The following is a 21,067-nucleotide window of genomic DNA, read 5'->3' as shown; positions in this document are numbered from 1 at the left end:
TTTCCAAGGGGAGACAGGGAGCACGGAGCTGTGTGGCAGAGCAGGAGCACCCCGGAGCAGGGGCGCATCTGCTGGAGCCGCTTGCCCTGTTCCCAAGTTACCTGGTTCTGCCAATGCTAACCTTGTCCCTGTCCTTTGACTCACCCTGTGGATTTGCATTATGGTCCATACCACCTTTTCTCCTGCTTTTCATCTCACAAAAGACCTTCTGTGCTCCTCGGCCCCAGGCAAGTCCCCAGGACTGTTCTGTTGGCAGCTTGGGGCAGGAGCAGGAGAGGTTTGGGACATGGGCACTTCGCGCCCCGACACCACCATGCACAGGGCCTGTGGCTGTTGGGGTCCCCCAGCACCCCTCCTTACAGGACCTCTGCTGGCATGCTGGTTTGCAGGGATCATCCAGCCAACCAGGACTATGGTCAGTAAAGGGTGTTTGAAACCTAGTTGATGAGAGCTGTTGCAGAAGGGGTGCTGGGGAGGCAGGCACAGGCAGCATGGCACTGCCAGACTGTCACAGCAAGCCCTGAAAGTGACACAAAACTGTGGCACGATTTCTCTGCTAATTTAGAACTTCGCAACATGTTACTGGGGGCACTGATCTGGTGCTATAGCTATTTCTGACAGGTTTTAGCATGCATTTAAAATACACTTAAAAAATATAGTTCTTTAATTTCAGTAAATAAAGAATTACATTTCCTTGGGAAGCAGTAGCAGTTAGATACTTGCAGTATAGCTAAAGGAATTAGTATGGCTGCCTACTGAAATTCAAAATATAGACCAATGTTCCTATGTGCACAGTAATGCTCAGAGACATCTTTGACATACTGGGGCACATCATCAAAGCCAAACAACATTTAAATATCATGAAACAATATTATAACTTCCCCAGCTTTTGGAAATAATTACTTGGAGCCTTGGATTTAGGTAGTACATTTGCTTGACTATGTGCCTTACTTGAAAAGAGCTGAACTTTACCTAACTAAATATTTATGGAGAGATGCATTGCATGGGGGTAAGCAGAAATAAGCCTGGTATGCAATCTGGAGTTCCACACATTATAAGAAGCATATTTTCAGGATAGACTGTGTCCTGAGTAACATACACAGGAAATGTGATGGCCAGCACAGACCTCGATGGTACCTGGTATTATTCTTGTATTGTAAGTGCCAACTGTTTTCTGTGGCACCAGATTCAGCGACTGAAAGCAACTAGAATGAAACAGAAACAAATGTTGTTGCAAAGTAGCCAGAACATGTAGTTGATTTTAAACAACAATCTGAGACAACTTTGCAGAAATATAGAGCAAGAGTAGTTAATAAGAAATCAGTCTCACCAGAGGTAATCTACCCTTTTATTCTTGCAAATGCAAATATGACTTTTCAATTTTTATTTTTTTTTTAGCAGAAGAGACTGTCAGGGAGGGAAAAACATGGTCTCCTAAGCATACAAAGCAGAGCTTCAAGGTGGATAACCTGTCCTTGAATTAATGGTGTTTGGAGAGCAAATGGAAAGCGCACCACAGCTTCTTTATTTATAACAGTCCTTAGTTTATTTGACGCCTTCATTGATAACTTGGGTGAGCAAAGTATCCATTAATTCTGCAATTGGTGCCAAGAGGAGAGGATTTACAAGTGCTCTGGAGGCACCATGGGAATTCAGAGTAATCCTGACAAGCCAGATCTGATGTAATGTGGATGCAATATTGATGAGGATAAAATGAAATGGTAATACAATTAATCCATTGGACAGTCAAAAGAAGCAAGGACTGAGCTAGAAATCCTTATTGTGTGGGAAGTCAGACCAGCTGAGCTCCCGAGATTCCTCCCAACCAGCATATCTGGGCAATATCGCTTCAGAAAAGGGGTTGGATGTAACAGGGAACCACAGGCCTGTGCTGTTATAAAGAAAAGTAATTGGCCTGGGATTGCAAATAAATGTGGCACACAAAATGTGTAGAGAAAGGGATGATTGCAGAGAAGATACGATAGCAGCAGCTAAAGGAAGGTAAGAGAAGCCCTTCTCTGTGTGCATGGGAAGACAGGCTTAGTGTGTCAGCGGGCAGCCACCATAGGCTTTTGAAGAGTTTTATAAAATTAAGGGGATTTTAGCAATTAATTATCCCTGGAAGTCATGAAATATTCACCAAAGATTCCTGAAAGTAGATTAAACAAATATGTCCCGAGTGGTTGAATTCAGCTTGATCCCGCTTCAGGAACTGGTCTAGCCATCCTCCTAAGATCACTTCCAATTTTATTTCTGTGATCACAAGGAAGAACTGGTATCCAAGACAAAGCTACTGTGGTTTTCCCCTTTATCTTGTTCCTTTCTCAGTGAAAATTGCCTGGCAGGAGAACCTTTTGGCTTGCAAGCTTCACATGAGCAGAAGGACTCTTGGTAGGACGCAAGCACTTCCATTAGATTTGTAAATGCCAGTGTTAGCAGCTTTGTGATAGCATTTTACATTTTTTCTTCCAGATAACCGTTAGGTTGGATAATTGTCCGGATAGTAGAGTTTAGCATTGCCAAACATTCAAAACTCACTTGGCAAAGCCTATGTATACGTTGGCTGATGTTTTATTTTCCTCTCTCAGTAGTGTAATGGAAGGGTTTAGGAATTGCTATTTGGGATAAGAAGGGTTTTGCTTGCAGCTTATATATGTATTAAAGTAGCTTAAGGTTTTTAGTGCTCCCCATCATTAGCTGAACTTACTGGGAAAAGTGATCTCTTTTTTTTATCATTTCTAGCCAGAACTCAGGAAAAAAAAAATAAAAATTTTGGTGGTAGATGATTTCAGAGCTTAAATTATAAAGGTGAAGGATTTTCTCCTTTCAGCAGTCTTTCCAAGCTTTTCTGACCAAGAGATTTATTTCACTTAAAGGACAAAAAAAAACAAAAAAACTTCTTGTGGAACTGAAGGGAAAGTGAACAGTTATATAGTACCAGCCAGAAATAATCTAAGGGTATAGGAAAAAGTTCCAGAGTTGATTTTTTAACCAATGGTCCAGTCTTTGTGGGTGTAAGTGTTGGATTTAATCAATAAGCAAAAGTGAATATAGATGCTTCATTATTAATAGCAATAATTAGCAAAACAGCATTATAATGTAATTATAATAATTAAATTTTGTTATAATTAATATATGTTGTGGAGTTTGCTGAACTTTGTCTTTACTCCTACCAGTGTTTGAAATATGACATTGTCGTTCCCTTGTGTTAAAGAGGCTGGATTCTGTCCTCACATACAAATGTGTAATTTTAATGAAGTACTATCAAATGATGCATTTTAATTTGAAATTTATATCTGCCCCTAATATCTTGCCAAATTTATCATCAAACAGTTGATTTGTATATTTTTAAGGCATTTTTATTTGTTTTTTTTATTACAGTGGCAATTGTTTTGGATGAATTTAGAGAAGGCAGCCCAATACATTTCACATAAACAATATATTACAGAGAAGGAGTGTTCACATTTCTGCATGACAGAATGATTTTGTGCTTGCATAATTAGGAAATGGTTCTGTGTGATGTATTCAGGAGTCCTGGATCATGATTTTAAAGTTTGCTAACTGTTAGAAAAATTGATTCAGAAACAGCTTTAGAAAAACCAGCATGCTACTGCACACATTCAAGTCTAATACTCTATCAGTGTCGAGTGGGGATACATTTAGGATACTTGGGTATGTTATTGTCTTTATCATTTTAATTCTGCAATTTTAACAGTAATACAGACTGCCTGGGGAGAGGAGGGAAGGGCACATTTTGGAATTAAAATTATTAAAAATTTCTCAAGCAAATATTTTGACAGGTGAGTGCAATTAAAAGTAAAGACATGTCTCAGGGGAGGGAATGCAACAATCCTAGAAGATACACAAGATTCATGGAAGATGCAAGAAAAATTCTGCACTGCTATGAATTAGCCTTTTTTTTTTTAAAGTATTCAAATTCACACCTTATGCAGCGTTTCAAATATTTGTTTGTTTAAGTAGTTGCAACTCAGATCACCAGTTTATTAGTCCAGATTTTTTTTGTTTATTTCTTAATTTTGAAAGGTGCTGGGCAGCATTTTGAAACCCTTAGTTTTGTCAGTTGAAAATCAAGTTCCAGGTTGTTTGTCTATTCTGATAGACATGTTTTGTGGCCAACCTTTTCATCACTCTTGTAGACAGGATTGCTCAAATAATCCAGCCATCTAGATACCTTACCTCTGACACTGTTCCTGGATACTAAAAGCATAATAAAGATTACAGGGATAGCCGGTGGGCTGAATTGATTTATGGTGATATGACCTTGCCAGTGTTTGCAATCCCATTGTGAGTGCTGCGATATCAATGTACAATTTCAACTCCTGTCTCTCAGAGCTGTGTGAAAACTTGTCTGGATTATGGATTTCTTTGTCGAGACTGTGCGGCAGCACTGCTGCCTGTCATTATTTTAGCAAAGAAACACCATTTCTGGCATTCCTGGTGGTGCTGGTGTAGGCCAGCTGTACAGCGGGTGTTAAATAAATAATTGCAGAGGACATCTTCTGTTTACGTTTTACATTGCTGACCTTATAATCGGGAATGTTTTGCACGGGATAGAGCTGACTCTGTCTGACGCAGGCCAATTCCCTGAGCACTTGATGGAGAATGAGAGCTTCATTCAGCTGCTTTCAATCATCTTGTGGCAGAGACCCCCCACAAGCAGGTGGGGGCTGCCTTTTGGTAACCTGATGATGAGCTGGGGTGGGAGGTGTCTGTGTCTAAATGGGGAATGGCACCCACAAAATACCTTAGTTGAGTGCTATCCTCACCTTGTGTTTGTGCTTTCCACTATGTTAGTAAGTCTGTAGCAAGATTATTTACAAAATTACATTATCAAATATATAAACATTGTGATAGTAGAATAGAAAGAAAGAAACCTTCAAAGCTGTACATGCTGGTCTGGTATATCTCTTGTGCCATGTATTTCAGAGCAAAACAGAAATCCTCAAAGCTGGATGTCTCTCTAAAAGATGCTTTACGTACAGCTCTTCTTCAACCTTTCATCTGCGTATCTGCTTTCTCACTGACCCAAGAACAAGCACTTCCTTCTTTGCCTTGGTTAGAAGATAAAATATTCTGTTTCTGCTGTGGGAGGATAAACTTTGCAACCCGAAACACCCTGAAATCTGGAAATTCATAACAGACATGAATTTTGAAGGTTTGGCCATTTCCAAACCTACTGGTGCATGGGAACAACTGTTCCCTCTTATTCTGTCCCTCTCTAAGTGGATTAGAGGCTGTGGCTTCTTCGTGCAACATTCATTTTTGGTAAGGTTTCCCATAGCCCCAGTCTTTCCCTGGTTGGGACTGTTGGTTTGCAATCCAGGGATGAAGCTGGCAGGTGCAGGGAGCTGGTGCTGCCCGGCTCCTCAGCAGAATCCAAGGCTGTTGGTCTGAAGTGGCCAGAGCACTTCCAGTGCAGGGCACTGCTGGCGTTGCCTTCCCCACACCCAGCAGCAGATCCTAGAAGCGAGCGCAGAGCTGGGGAGAGCCAGCACCTAGGGCATGCCCAGCTGGTGGTGCAATCTTGGAAGCAGTGCTCCAAACTTGGTCACAACATGAGGAGGCTGAGGCAGCTTCAGGCCTTGTGGCAGTGTCAAGTGAGATGGTTTCTCAGGAGAGGGAGCCCATGCCTGTGTCCAGCAGGTAGCCACCAGAGCTGGGAAGTGGCTGCAGCTGTTGGGATAAGCACACTGCTGCGTAGGCTTGCAGCACAGTGGAATTAGATTGCTGGGAACAGGCGTCATCTGTGGCTCCTGAGCTGAAAACATTATATGCTGCTGGCTTTTCTTTTTGAGACCACTGGGCAGGTCTTATTTGCATGCTTTGTGAAAGTTTTTGACAGAGTTTTGTAGCTACTTAAAGAAGAAAGGGTATAGCTAGCTATAAAATGAAACAGTTGTCAGGACTGTGGTAAATGCCAGAAAATACACTGTGAGTCAGGGCACTCTAGATGCTGGTGGCACAATGCAGCCTAGGCACAGGGCCATGCCATGTCTCCCAGTGGCAATGACTGTGTATGATCTCCTGAGCTGGGGTTTGTGAGGCCCTCCATGTTGTTTTGACTGTACTTGTGCCCTGACTCTCATTTGTAATCAAATTTACAGCAAACTGGGTTGTAAGTGCAAGTCAGAGGGTAAGTGATGGAAACCACATGGGAAAATAGAAGGCACCTCAGCTCTGAAGCTGAGCACTGGTGTCAGCCTGTGCTGGCAGGGAATCATGTCATTACATAATGATGCATTTATCCAAACGGTGTTCTGTATTTTGGGAGACAGATGTGCCTTGCAGTTGCTAGTGGAAGTTAAATGTTAAATATGAAACCCATTCATTTTCTCTTAGTCATACTTTGGATTTCAGCAGATGTTTTCCTAATTTGTGGTTTTCAAATGTAGCATGCTGACAAGACATTTATCATTAACTACAGCTTCATCCATGCAGTTTAGCAAATTGGCCAATTATTAACAGTGAGGGTTGCGTGGTGGTTGATGCATAGTTCCTGCTACTTTGAAAGGCCTCAATTGAAACTCAATACATTTTTACAATATAAATTAATTGAGCTTTGGACCACATCCCTGTTGTGTGAGTGCTCTGTGCTCTCACTGTCAGAATGAACAGCCATTTGTAATGCACTGAGTAGCTGTGCTGTCTGTGAGCAGGGGTGGTGGAAAGTTAAGGATAACATTTTTCCAGTAGGAGCATGAAAATGGTGTTTTGGTGGTGGTGCTGTGAACTGGTGAGGTGTCTCAAAGGTGTTTCCCAAAGCAAGGAACCACTGTATGCCTGAAAATTCATCTCTTATTTTCCCAGCTCTGGAATTCAAGCAGGCAATTCAGTCATTTATTCATCCCATGTACGAGACTTAAAGGACAACACTCAGTGTACCTCTTATTTCTAGGAAGTGTAAAGACCTTAATTTTCACCAGCTGGTACTGCAGAAATTTTGTCTTACATTCCAGCTGAACCAGGAAAACTCTTCAGGACAGCCTGTTTGTAGTCGCTTCTCATTTCAGTTTTTTTCCTCCTTTATAGTTGCATTTGCTTAACAGGGAAACTACAGGCTTTGCTACAGAACAGGGTGCTGTGCAGATTAATAACACAAGAACTGTAGACAATTAAAATAAATGCATGTGGAATATTTCATCTTGCTTCATCTTTATGCAGCCAGATGTGCTAGGTGGGAAATACCTGTGGAGCTTGCTTTAAAATCCCATTGGGTGTCTTTTTCTTCATATCCTCCTGCTTTGTGGGAAAAGGGAATAATGGTGATATCACAAAATCAGTCAGGATCAGCGATGTCTCAGCAAGGGAGGCTGGAGCTTTGCATGAAGTGCAGAGAGGGAGAAAAGTTGCTGATTCAGGGATGGTGTGGGAGGCCTCCATTCCTGGTCTTCATTAGAAACTTAAGTCCTATGTGTACTTAAAATGAGTTGAAACTTTGATCCAGAGACTGATAAGGGATGAAATAAGGGTTTTAAAGCAAGATCTTTGGCATAGTTGTCTACCAATTAACTTTTTGATTGAAAGAGATGTGGCAGCAGATGTGGAAGGGAAGATGGTGTGCTGTGGATACATTTTGAATCACTCCTTTGCTTTCCCTGACTTTGGATACACTAAAACTCTGGAAGCAGCTCTGTATCCATGCTAGGCTTTAAGAGGAGGTGAGCATAGGTAGACGTGGGGTGAATTTGGCTAACCCAGATGCTGATCCTTTGCAGTGCTGCCAAGCTCCTGGAGAAGAGTCCGTTCTCTGTCGGCGCCCCGAGCCCCCTGCTCCCCTCGTCAGCGAGCCTGCAGCTGGCGCAGCTCCAGGCACAGCTCACGCTCCACAGGCTGAAGTTGGCTCAGACCGCCGTCACCAACAACCCAGCCGCTGCCACTGTCCTCAACCAGGTGCTCTCCAAAGTGGCCATGTCACAGCCACTCTTCAACCAGCTGAGGCACCCCACGGTGATGAACGCCCCGCAGGGTCACACCACAGGCCCACCCCAGGGGCCTGGCATCTCCGGCACGAGGTTCCCCTCTGGCAGCATTGCCTTTCCTGCCCAGAGCCCAGCCTTAGCCACCCCTGGGGGAGGTCTGGGAGCCGTCCAGGCCCCCAACGCAATTGTCATGAATCCCTTTGGAAGTGTCATGGCTCCGACCTCCGGCCAGCAACCCGTGATGGTGGGTCTCAACAAGGCAGGTGCTTCCACGTCTACCGCTGCAGGGGGCTTTTATGAGTACAACAAGCAAAATGTCGTCACTGCCGCTTCTCAGGCGTTCACCTCGGAGGGGGAACAGTCCAGCCAGCACGGCTTCCTTGCTGGTGGCGCCCACACTGCCACCTCAGCAGCAGGGCCGCGCTACGAGGGTCACTTTGGGGCTCCTGGCCAGCTGCAGCACGAGGCAGCAGCGACATTTCCCAAGGAGCCCTACGGGGCGGCAGCACAGCATGGGGCAGCACAGGCCTTCCCCAGCGGCCCACACACGGGCTCCCATCTGAAAGGAGATCCCGGCCCTGTCTTACATGGCAGCAGTACAAGCAACCAGTGGGAAAATATCCCTAATTTCCCCAGCCAAAACAAGCCTGACCTCATGCCCGGCGACAGCCTGTGGCCGTCAGCGAGTCAGCAGCAGTATGAAATAAGAAACGAGCTGTACAACCCCGAAGAGCCGACACCTGACACAAAGTTCAGCACGGCCGCCCCCCCCGCCTTCGGCCGCCTCAACCACAGTGCGCAGAGCTTCGGCAGCCCTCGCATGAGGCAGAAGGAGGAGCGCAGTGGTGGCACACCCGATCTGCCCACCCGCTCTCTGCCGCCACACCAGCTTGGCGACCTCCGTGGCGTGGCCCCTCTCCACTTCCCCCACATCTGTGCCCTGTGCGACAAGAAGATCTTCGATCTGAAGGTGAGTGGTTTGAGGGTGTCCCTGGGCACAGCTCAGACCCTTGAACAGGCTGTCAAGGTGACTGATTTGGCCACCAGTTCCTGCCACCCCTCACTGCCAGGGTCCATCACCACAGAGGTGCCCTGAGAGACACAGAAACAAAGGGCCATAATTTTGCTGAGGGTATGGTACATCTGTTTCATGGCAGTTACTGGGGCTTCGAGATCCAGTTTTGTTCTCCATCCTGCCGTGAAAGACAGTGAGATTACAGCACTGATGTGAGAAACGTGAGGTCTGAGCCGAGGTCGTAGCACACCTCATGTGCCCGGAGCGAGGTGGGGAGGAGCTTGAAGCTGATCCCTTGATACTCAAGCCAGTGTCACAACTCCATGTCTGTAGTTTCATCTACTTCTCCTTTTCTGATCTCAAATGCTTCCCTCTAACAGCGTCATGGTAGCAGCTTGCTTAAACAATGTATTTTTTTGATAAAATTATTTTAACTATTCCTCTGTAAGAATTTTTTCTTCCTTGTGTCTCACAGGAAAATTTAGGGCTCAAGGTTCCCAAGGACCTTTACCTGAAATCAAGAAGCTGTTCAGCACATGTGGTACAGACCGTGCTCTCTCTCACTTCTCTGTTCACACTGCCAAGGGAGCTCCAAATTCCAAATTCAACCTCACCCTCAAGAAACAGCTTCCCAGTTTCCCAGGCAGTGTGTTGTACATCACGTTATATAGGTCAGGTCTGGAGAAGGCCACTTAAGTGGCCCTCTGAGCCCCACAGCCATCCATGGTTGTTCTGGCCTCATGGTGAGCCCTGCTCAACAAGTCCTCATGACCTTTTCTGTCACATCACAGGACCAGCACCTAACCAAAAAGGCATGTGTTCTCATGCTGCTGGTGGCCTGACAATAAAATTATAACAGCATGTACGTAGGAAGAAAAATTGCCAAAAAATTCAATAATACCTGATCCCTACACACCTTGGGGATTTGGGATAATTGAATATATTTGCTTTCATATTTACCTTTTATTCTTTTAGCAACTGCTTGCAAAAAGTTTTCCTTTGGTTACTGCAGCTTGTGGGGATGAGCTGAAGTAACCCCTGTTTAGGGCATGCTGGGCATTTCTTTTTTTCATTAAACGCTTAAAAAGGGCAGGAGGAATGCCATTGCAGTGAGTTCAGGGGATATGTTAGTTGGGTGTTTAATGCACTGCCTCAACTGGATCATAGCAATGTAAATAGCTAAATGTACTTCAACAAATGTTGCTGATCTAGTGAAATAATAAGTACTGTCCTGGCTGCCCTGTATATTGAACACCTTCTTTATGGACATTGAAGGAGTTGAGGGGTGCTTAGCAGCTTGCAGGATGAGGTTTTCAGCAAGAGTGAAATAACTTCATTACTAGAAATATACTGAATTTAAAAGCTAATACAGAGAAGGTTTCCTTTTGAAAACTGATAATTTAACATTCAAATAACGAATCAGTAAATGCATTGGTAGAAGGTGCGCTTGGCTCTGACATCACGTGGTTTAATCTTCAGCATCTCAGCATTGCTTTTAGAATAAGGTAAACTGAATGGAGGAATAATCTTTTGTAAATTTATCTCAGGATTTTTCTTGTGTTCATCATCTCTTTGTTTCAACACAGGACTGGGATCAGCACATTAAGGGAAGCCTTCACATCCAAAAATGTATGGCTTTTTCAGATAAGTAAGTATTATTTTAAAGTGAATTCTTCAAACTGAATTGCTAACAGAGTATCCCTTACTTCAGTGGTTTTCTGCTGGGAATTTACTGCCTAAAAATAAAGCTTTAATATTTTTGGCATATCATTCATATTCCTAAAGTTCTTTTCTTTCTTTTCCAGCACTGGTATCCGGTGTATGTTAAGCTCAGCAGATGGAACATTGCATTTATCACCAAATAATGCAGCAGTTTTCAATCCATCTAGTATTGAAGGTGAATGGTTGTATGTGCAATAGTTAAAAACACTTTTTTTTTAATTGAAGGGGAAATCAGTCTCTGAGGAGAACTGCATTTTAAAATGAAATGTGATAGAAGTTTCCAAGGAAAAATTTTGAGTAGTGCACAAAAAAGAATGAAAGCCAATACAGTGCCCTTTAAAATATGAATTTATTTTTCTTTCAAACAATAACTTGCTTTCATAGTACAACAAAAACAGTGTATAATTTGGTCTAAAGACTATGAAATTATTTACTATGTAAATGGGGCATTTCTTACCAAGCACATTAATGCAATTAATATGAGCCAAGATTTTAATGAAATGTGTGTAATCCATTATTTAGATTATCCACCAAATGTTGGTGCATCTTTTATCGCTACACCAGCAAGATCCTTTGGCCAGCCAGGTCCTACATTTTCTTCTCCTTCATCAGGGGTAAGAGTGAGTACCTAAGCAAATTGATGTCTGTGTTGAGATCCTTGTAGAAGCCACTTCTGCTTACTGGAATGAAAACCTTGAAGGCTTTATTTTAGACAATAATCTAAATGTTCACTCTGTTATTTCAACTTCTCTGTATGTTTTTTTATGCTTTTGATTTTGACCAAATATGAACTTCATTGTAGGTTCTGTTTTGCTTTGTTCTTTTCCAGTGCTAAAAGTTGTTTGCTTGTCAGAGTTATTTGGGGAAGTGGGTAAATAGATTTGTGTGTGCTTTCCATTGACTTTTCCCCCCCCATTGTCTGAGTGTTTTTGATCCAGGACAGTCAATTTCATCTTGGAATGAAGATTCGGATTAGCTTTCAGTTACCTTCAGTATTAACCCCATTAAGCAACCTTTTGTCTCTCTGGTTTTTTATTTGTAGTATAATTGCCTCTCTCATGCTGAGGTCCTTCTCCCAGGTAGCAATAGAGGCAAAGACAGTGGCTGCAGCTTCAGCGTTATTCACCTGGAGGTCCCATATCAGTTCATTATACTGGACTAACTTTTCCTTAGTTTATTTTAGTGTAGTATTTATATCCTCTGCTGTCACTGGTAGCCTTTCAGCAAGTTTGCTTTGATGTGGAGCCTTCCATGGTTTAGGTTTATCAGTCCCTGCCCTGCATTCAACACAGGTCCCCAGTTATACTCCTCTAACGCACCCTTGAATTCCTATCTCTATAATCAAAAATGCCAGAAAAAAGAATCAACATTAAAAGGTGTTCTTACACTGACAAAGCAGAAATATTTTAGAAGGAAAAAAAAGGCAAATAAAAGCAAACTATTCATAATGAAAATCCAAAGTTGTTAGGGTTAAAATGAAACACATCACATATCAGAAAGCTACAACTAGAGCTGGACACACCAAGGACTTATGTTTGGGCGTTCATGGAATAGCAGCAGTAATCCAAGGGTTCAAGTTTTCACCTTGTTAACTTTTATGTATATATCTCTCCTGATGCAGTCTCAGACATTCTGAAAAGCCAGGCTGAGTTGTGTCCCTGTGATACTCCAGTTCACATCAGGCACTGTTTGAAGAAAAGTCACCCAGATTTCCTTAATCCAACCCATTTCCTACTGCACAGTTTTACTGTGCAAGAGGTTACTTCAAGGGGTTTCAGCTTCTGCCTGTCACAGACACTGTGAGTGCAGGCAAGCAAAGAGCAGAGCTGCTCATGACAGCTGCCTCCAAGGTCAGAGGTGGACTAGCAGTGGGTGCACTGGAATGTTCCTTTTCATCATGTCTGTCAACTTCACAACAAATGAAATTACTGCTAATACCAGTGTCATTTTTCTTTAGAATCTGTCACTGTTTATCATTTAAGCTGCCTGAAGAAGTCCTCCTTCTGAATGACCTGCAGTATTTTGAGACATTAAAGAAATAATAACTTTGATTTTCTTGGACACTGTAAATACCTTTTTTTTCTTCAGAAGGCTATTGGATGAACAGGGAGCTATATTAGAGGTGTTAAGACTGAGTTTGCCAGCTGTCATTCACTCTGCAACCCAGGTGGCTCATAATTTATTGCACCTTTGCACGGTAGTATTCACTTTCAGCTAAGCTGCTGCCATTTAACTGAGCAGTAGGAGATTACACTTGACCCTGCATGTAATCATAAACAAAGTGTTCAGATTTCTGGAAGAGCTTGCTCTGTGCTGTCCATCTGCAAATAACTCTATCCCTCTGTAAAAGGCAAGTGCTACCAGTCTTCACTTGGGCGTGGAGAGCCATTAGCACTGGAGGGATGAGATTGACAGTTTCTTACTATCTTTAGAAAAATTTCATGTGAAGCTCAAGAAAGGGAAAATAATTTGAAAAACAAGAAACAGCAACAACAAATGTAAGAAAACAGCTGTAATAAAAAAAAACACCCAGTTGGATGGGTGAAATAATATTATAAATAATATGAGGTGCATTTTTCTGCTGTGCATAATTTTTTTTAGATTTCTTTATTTAATAGCCATGTATATTAATGTAATACCAATACAGCTGTATTGGTAACCCATGGTAGACATTGGTTGCCAAGTAAGTTAACTTTGATTCTTATTGAAAATTACATTCAACACCTGGCATGCAACAGCTCCTCTGACTTCCTGATTGTAGATACGGAAGGTGTATATTCCTTTTCTGGCCGTGATTTACAGCTCTGTTTAATGAATGGATCCAGTTTAACTGCAATCAGCTGGCAAGATTATTGCTACAGCCTGTTGACTTCTGGCATGAGTATGTGACCACTTCTTAATCAAGAACTGCAGCAGGTTTATGGCATAGCATTTTAATTTAAGCCATTGCCAATTGAGGGGAAGTGGCAACATCTTACAGTTGTTTGATTTAATGTACTTGAGGGCTGTGTGTGGGAATGTGGCCTCTGGAGCCAAGGCAAGAGAGAGCTGAGCCTTTCTAGTCCAATAGATTCTTACTTACCATCTTTTAACAGATCTAATGAAACAAACAAAAGATGACTGGTGACCTGGGGTGTTCTTACACTGGAATAGCATTTGATGTTTCCTTTTCCTCTAGCTGTAGTAGTGTTCTTCTTTTCTGTGCTACATGCTGCCTTGCCAGATGCGTGCAGACATCACATTTTCTGTTCAACTGGAGTTGAGTTGCTTCGTCTTTTTTTCAGGTTTAGGCCTTTGTTATTTTTCTGCCAGAAAAAATACCTTACTTCTGAACTTTTGCACTTCTTTGACTTACCTTGTGCACCTGGGTGGGCTTTGTGAGATGCAAGCTAAGTAGCAGATCACTGTGTAATGCAGGGTCCTAATGCAGCAAAAATACACAAATGGTTAAGTGGTGAAGTCTGGAAGGAAGGCAACAGGATGGAGGTGTAAATAAGATAACATTAGCTCTGTAACTTGTGAACTTGCTGACAAGCCAAACATTTGTGATGGCTCTGGTGAACTTGATCCCACAAGATTACATGATTTGCATCTTCCCTTGAATGGCACAATTTTAACTGAAGGTAGAGTTACTTCTTCAGTAAAATCCTAATGCAGAGGTCATAAACATAGAGATGGTTTGGAAAGATTTAATCCTATGTGATTGATATTTTGCTTGTCATTAGCTATGGTAAATTAACTTTCTCTCTGGCTGTGCCCTGATGCCTTTTGCACAGGGAGTGTAGAGCCTGCTTTCCATGCCAGGGAGATGGGTGGCTCTTTCGGAACTGCCCCAGCACTCCAAAATAGACTTCCCTTGGGAAGTGATCACCACTCCAGTGCTCTGTGCCTGTGCCAGCCCAGTTTGGGAGCTCTGCCTCTCTGCATGTCCTCACTGTCCAGTGCTCATTGTGCCCCCAGGAGGGACACACCCTCCTCCCATATGTTGTTGCAGTGAGAGGGGACATTAGCAGGTTTTCTAACCCCAGGTACAGCTGTGTGTCCTCTCACAAGTTAAGTGGGGTCACTTTTCCCCCTGGCCCAGTCTGTTCCATGAAGAAGGATTTAAATTCAGTCCCTGCTATCCTGAACACCCATGTAGTCACCTAAACTTGTTTCTAATATCCATAAATCCAGCAAAGACTGCAGTGAGCAGTTAGTTTTTGCAGGAATATGGCTGATCCTGTTAGGAGGACAGTCTCTTTTCTAGAAATCCTCTCTGGGCTTTGCAAAGTCCAAGGACAGAGATTCTTTTGCAACTTGTTTCATTTAATTTATTTTTTTTTTTCAGAAATATAAGATGTTATTGAATGGATAGAATATCTAAGATAAGAACATTGGTTTGAGTTGGATTTTTTTTCCCCAGTTTCCCCAGAGGAAATCTACACAGGGTCGAGTTGTTCACATTTGCAACCTCCCTGAGGGAAGCTGCACAGAGAATGATGTCATCAACCTGGGCCTCCCATTTGGGAAGGTCACCAACTATATCCTCATGAAATCTACTAACCAGGTACTGTACATTTGGGGTTACCAGTGTTGACATCTATTGGCATAAAGACATAAAGATATGAAGACATAAATATGAAGATAGAGGATTTGGGGGGAATTTCTTATTTAGTAATAGAAACTTAAATATATGAAAACCACTCTTAAAGTAAAAAAAAAGTTGGTGGTCACTGAATTAGGTGAGGACATAAACATGACCACATCTAAACAAGTTCTTGTTTAAAAATCCCAACAATCTCAATGAAAAAGTGTAAAACTGTACTTTTGCTATTTTTTTTTTTTTAAGTGAATTACTTCCTGCCTTCTTGCAGCCATTTGCTAGGGTTATTTTCAGACTTCTCCTGTTCTTTATAGTAGCTTGAGTCTACCCTAAGTAGCTTAAGTGTACCAGTGGTTTAAGCTGGTAAGAATAGAATATCTTCACTCACATTCCTGCAGAACACAAAATGGATGGATGTAGATTCCATGCCAGTGGAAAATGTTTGAGATTGTAATGTTTAAAAATCACAGAATCATAGAATGGTTTGGATTGGAAGGGACCTTAAAGACCATCTAGTTCTAAACCCCTGCCATGGGCAGGGACACCTTCCACTAGAAAGATGTTGCTCAGAGTCCCATCCAGTCTGGCCTTGAACACTGCCAGTCAAGAAATATTAAATACCAGCCATTTAGTTTTTAACTGAACTTTTAAGGTCACATATTGGCTTTAATAGCTGGTTTAAAACCATTATTTGCAGTTAAATAAAGACTGAGAAATGGACTGAGTGTTATCACTTCAGCTTCAGGCTGGAAAGCTACCCAGTTTTGTACTGTCAAGATATTTTGCATGAGAAGAATCCAGAGAAAATTTATTGTGCTGCCTGTTCTCTCTTATACTTTGTACTTTTAATTATGCAATAGATTGTAAAGTTCTCTCCATTTGTGCCAGGCCTTTCTGGAAATGGCTTACAGTGAAGCAGCCCAAGCCATGGTACAGTACTACAAAGAAAAACCTGCTATGATAAATGATGACAAGTTGCTTATTAGGATGTCTAAAAGATACAAGGAGTTGCAGCTGAAGGTAAGATAGTCATTCCTGATCAAATTATGTGAGTTTCCATGGCACATCTAGAGAATAAATTTTAAAAGATTCTTGCTGATTACTGATTTCTAACTAATGCTTTACTATTACGGAAAAAGAAATAAAGATAAATTATTGAGTCTATATTATCTATCTTTTACACTTAGCTGCTTGCTCTTACTCTATCTAAATTGTAACTCTTGGAAGAGACCACATTTTCTCTGATCCTTTCATACCATTATTTCAGAACTCCCTTCTGAGCTTCTTTGTGAGCAGGCTCCCTACATTGCTTGGTCTAACAAAGGTCTAAAAGACAGCCATGTGTAGATACAACATGTCACCAAGAATCAGATGGTTCTATCCTTTTAGTCAGGCATTAAGCCCAGAACAATGCTTTTTTCACTGCATGCATGCTTGAGCCATAGCACAGTCTTGACACCAAGCAATGGTAATGGGACTAAACAGCATGCTGATTTATTTTTATTTCTTGTGAATGACCTAGGTTATAAAGCAAGATCTTTTATCTTTTTTTTTTTTTTTTTCTTTTTTCTTTTAAAATAGAGTCAAAGCAGAGTAATATGATTTAGATTTTCTGTAGAGTGTGTGACACTTCTGTTGTGGATGCTTGAGTGATGTCCAAAGATTGTTGCTCTTGTGAAAGTATTTATAGAGGCTTATATACTGCCATATAATGTTAAGACAGTAATTTTATTTCATGGTGACTTGGACCAGAACTGGCAATGCAGAGCTTCATATTGTATTACCTAACACAGTACAAAGTTATTTTATAGAACAGCTCTGTAATGTTCCAATTTAATGTTAAGGGTCCTTTTATGAGTTTTTGGGGGAAAAAAATAGAGGAACTTGGATGGTTTGACTTGACCTTTGGAAAAGCCTCTTTCTCTCCTGTATGTGTATACTAGTTCCAGGGGACTTAAAAGGAGTTGCCAAAAGTTCATGAATCAGGGCAGACTTTCCTAATGTGGTACAGGGAGGGGTTCAGATGTTAGGTGGTGGAGATTGTGCACCTTGACAGAGAGGCAGGAGTTACCCAGGAAAATGTGATAGCTTGCCTAGATTCCTGGAAGATTTTTCTGTTTCTCCAACGTTTTTCAGTTTTTCAGGTCATGGAATTATTTTGCTTTACACAAGAACAGAAACAAATAAAAATATGAAGAGGGAAATATGCATGAGCTATATACTGCTACAAACTGCTGAGTTCCTGCATGATTATGTTGCTCATCTGTGTGTGCTCCAAGTGTTTGAGGCACTCTGGCCTGTGTAGAGCATCTTACCTAGGGGTAATTGACATCCCCAGTATACATCTTGCACTTAGCTTGTCTGAAGCTCTCCTTGTCTAAACATAGTCCTTGAGAGCTATACTCCAGAATGAGTGACTCTGAGATCAAGAGAAGGTAGCTCATACCTAGAGGATCAGAGATAAGCTGCTATACATATTTGATTCTGTATCAGAAAAATTGTCTGCTTTGTTTCCTCTTAGATCCAGTTCCTAGGAAATGCTCTGTAGTGATTGTGTAAGAAGGTTTGAGAGCAAGCTAGTTTTCAAAGCCTGTTAGAGCAGCCAAGTATGAAGAGAGAGTGCTACAACGTAATGGAGCAAATTTTCCATTTGTATCATTTTACTGCTTTGATCGTGCTGCTGAGAGGCAACTGCAAAAGAGAGTGTAACCACAGCACTGAAACTAAATATTTCTAGTTATAGTGTAATTGAATGAAGCACAGATACTGTTTCTTGAAGGACAAATCACCTGTATCAGCTTGGAGAATAGAGCCGCATGCTAAACAGTGTCTTTGTTTTTATTAGAGACCAGGTAAGAATGTGGCTGCTATAATCCAGGACATCCACTCGCAGAGGGAGAGGGACCTCCTACGTGAAGTGGACAGGTAAAGTTTCTCCAAAGTTTGGAATTGGAAGCTTGTAAACCTACAGGTAGAAGAATTATCTGTGTGCTTCCCTTTCTTATTTCATTGACTTTCCTAATTCAGATTTCACTAATAAAATAGTATATATTTTTATATAGTTCAAGAGCAGGTACAGGGGTCTGTATGATGAGATCCAACTGAAACTGTGCATGTTAAGAAAATACCTCTTTCTTACTGCTTATGCCTCAGAAAATATATCTGAAATGTGAAGCACACAAAAATGAAGCTATTTTACTCTCCTTCCTGTTGAGTGAAAAGCATAAAGGCTGGGGGTGCTTTGAGGCCAAATGGGAAGGAGGCAGTTCAGATTAAAATGTATTTGGGTACATTTCTGATCTCTCTGACTTCTGGAACTTTCAGCAAAATTGGAGAGGAATCACAGTCCTAAAACATCTCTTTTAAACAGGTGGCCTTTGTCACTTTTGTGTCAGAGATGCCCTAGCTGAGTGAGTATTAAGGGTACACACATTAGGGTCATTGTAAAGGTATTAACATATTATGGGGCTTTTAATGCTAAACCCCTATGAGACGCTTTTAAGAATGAATGAATATATTCTTGACAGTTCTGTGGGGATTTAGTTAAGCTCTGTGGCTATGACACTGCCTTTTCTCCTGTTCACTGTTTGCAGCTGTGCAGTGCATGTCTGTGAAAGGCCTGGGGTCTCAGGTTCGCAGTCCCCAGGGCAGTCCCCATGAGCTTCCAGTGTACAAGAATTGGTAGACAACAGTGGGTCAGCCAGTTACAGCTGCCTTTTCCCCCTGCAGCAGGTATGGCACTGAGAGGCCCCGCTCCCGCAGCCCCATAAGCCGCTCACTGTCACCTCGATCCCACACGCCCAGCTTCACTTCCTGCAGCTCACCACACAGCCCGCTGGGGACCGGCAGGACCGACTGGGGAAATGGCAGAGAGGCATGGGATCAGTCCCCCTATTCTCGACGGGAAGAGGAAAGAGATAGCAGAGAATGGCGAGAAAATGGGGATGAGAAGAGAGACAGGACTGATACGTGGGTACACGAGAGGAAACATTATTCCCGGCAACTGGATAAGTTTGATTTGGATGAACAGCTTGAAGGAGGCAGAGGACACCGAGAAAAATACTTAAGGACTGGTTCCCCTGGGTCCCTTCACCCTTTATCTGGCTACAAGAACAGGGAAGATGACTATTACCGAAAATCCTCTAAGTCAAAATCTGAGAAGTTTCAGAGGCAGCTGCAGGATTTGTCTGGGAGATCTAAGAGAAAGGAAGAGGCAAAGTTAAGGGAACACAGGCATTCTTATAGCAAGGACACTGCCAGGGAGGAGGCAGCTGAACAGAAGCACAGCAAAGCATCTGAGGGCTCCAGACAAAAACAAAGCGATAAGAATAAGGTGAAGAAAACTGAAAAAGACCAAGAAGATGCTACTGTTGAAGGCAGTGATGTGAAGGAAACCAAACCTACTGAGAATGAGGTAAATAGAGATCTAAAAGTTTATGTAAGAAGAAGTATAAATGCTGAAGTAATATATTTTCTGAAATATCTTAAAGCATTTGTTGTGGGTGCCAGCAATATGAAGTGTTTTTCCATGACAAAATTAAGGAATGTGGTCATAGAGGAAGTCTTGAGAAGTCATCTTGCCCGTGTTTTTGCCCAGATCATGCAGATCTATTTCACTGTCATGGTGTTGGGTATATGGACATCATCATTCTGTGTTCTAGCATAGAACCTTTGGGTAACAAATGAAGGGACAGGGACAGAAAACTGAAAACAAAACCAAGTGACAGTTTGCTATTTGCATGCAGACTGTGTGTGAAGAGGCAAGTGTTGTCCTGCTAACTCTGTGCAGAATGCCCCATAGCTGCCCTTTCTGCATCCATCACCTGCTTCCACTGCCAGTGAGGAGAGCTGCACAGTATTTATACAGGGAAGTGGTTGCTATACTTTCAAAATAGTGAATTAACTTTTAATGAGAAATGTTTCTTTCTGGATAACTCAACAGAGCAATTATTTCTACTAGTCATGTGTCCCTACCCTCAGCTGTGGCAGGGATAATTCACACCACTCCCTTCAATATTCTGGCAGAAATCTCTTCCCGTGACAGAAGCCACTGAATCAGCTCACCTATAAAGTTATGCAATCTCTGGAAAAATACTTCCAGTGGTGTAGTGGCAATGTTTGTGGGTTTGATTCTCCACTGGGAAAAAGTGGAGGGGGAACGCATCCAGATGCCTCATTTGCTCAGCCTCAGTACAGCCCATACTCACATCCCCACCCCTTGGGGATCTGGTTACTGGCTCTCGGCCACCTTGCCGCCCCTGGAGTCCCCCAGGGATAGCTGCTGCCATCCACCCCCAGGGCTCTTGGCACAAGGGACTGCAGAGCTGCTTGGCTGATCAGGGCTCCATCTCTTGTGTCTTTGTTGGTTGTTTCCAGTTGACCTTCTTTTCATGTGGGGCTAAGTTGGTGGAATTTCCTATATTTGTAACTCGCTAGTCTGTAACCAGCAGCAGCACTGCCTCATGCCATAGATAAGCATGTTTGTACCACATTTTATCATCTTTCTCCTTTGGCTGGTATTTTACTATGATGTATGGTTCCTTGGGAGGAGATGTCAGAGAGAAATGTCAGACCACATCCTAAATCACACTCCTCTGCATGTTTTCCAAGTTATTTTACAGAGGCTTTGCTAAAGACATGCCTCTCTGGGGACTATTGCTAGTAATTTATTTTTATAGTAAGAAATAGTTTTGTATGTCTTGAACTCACTTTTGCTTTGTCCCTCTTTTACTAAATACCAGGTACTACTGTGGTTTTGTTCTTCTAAAGTATGAACTGTACCACCAATTCCATTTTCATCAGATC

General features: G+C 42.2%; 1 protein-coding gene across 13 annotated transcripts in view; it reads left to right on the top strand.

The window, feature by feature from the left end:
* RBM20 (RNA binding motif protein 20) overlaps window positions 1-21,067 on the top strand; it is a 97,866-nt gene that overhangs the window by 66,716 nt on the left and 10,083 nt on the right. For 4 of the 13 annotated variants that reach the window (XM_086900334.1, XM_086900342.1, XM_086900341.1 and 1 more), the window contains exons 2-9: window positions 7,737-8,910; window positions 10,542-10,603; window positions 10,761-10,852; window positions 11,200-11,291; window positions 15,083-15,226; window positions 16,151-16,282; window positions 18,108-18,187; window positions 18,992-19,676. In XM_086900334.1, the coding sequence (XP_086756460.1) occupies window positions 7,737-8,910; window positions 10,542-10,603; window positions 10,761-10,852; window positions 11,200-11,291; window positions 15,083-15,226; window positions 16,151-16,282; window positions 18,108-18,187; window positions 18,992-19,676 (2,461 nt within the window). Of the gene's footprint in view, window positions 1-7,736; window positions 8,911-10,541; window positions 10,604-10,760; window positions 10,853-11,199; window positions 11,298-15,082; window positions 15,227-16,150; window positions 16,283-18,107; window positions 18,188-18,991; window positions 19,677-21,067 lie in introns of all 13 variants that reach the window. The other 9 variants (XM_086900335.1, XM_086900344.1, XM_086900343.1 and 6 more) reach the window with 3 other exon arrangements.

The sequence above is a fragment of the Cyanistes caeruleus genome, chromosome 8, assembly GCF_971803275.1.
Source record: "Cyanistes caeruleus chromosome 8, bCyaCae1.hap1.1, whole genome shotgun sequence".
Taxonomy (NCBI): Eukaryota; Metazoa; Chordata; class Aves; order Passeriformes; family Paridae; genus Cyanistes; species Cyanistes caeruleus.
Note: the sequence above shows the minus strand (reverse complement) of the source record. Positions and strands in the feature narration are given on the sequence as shown.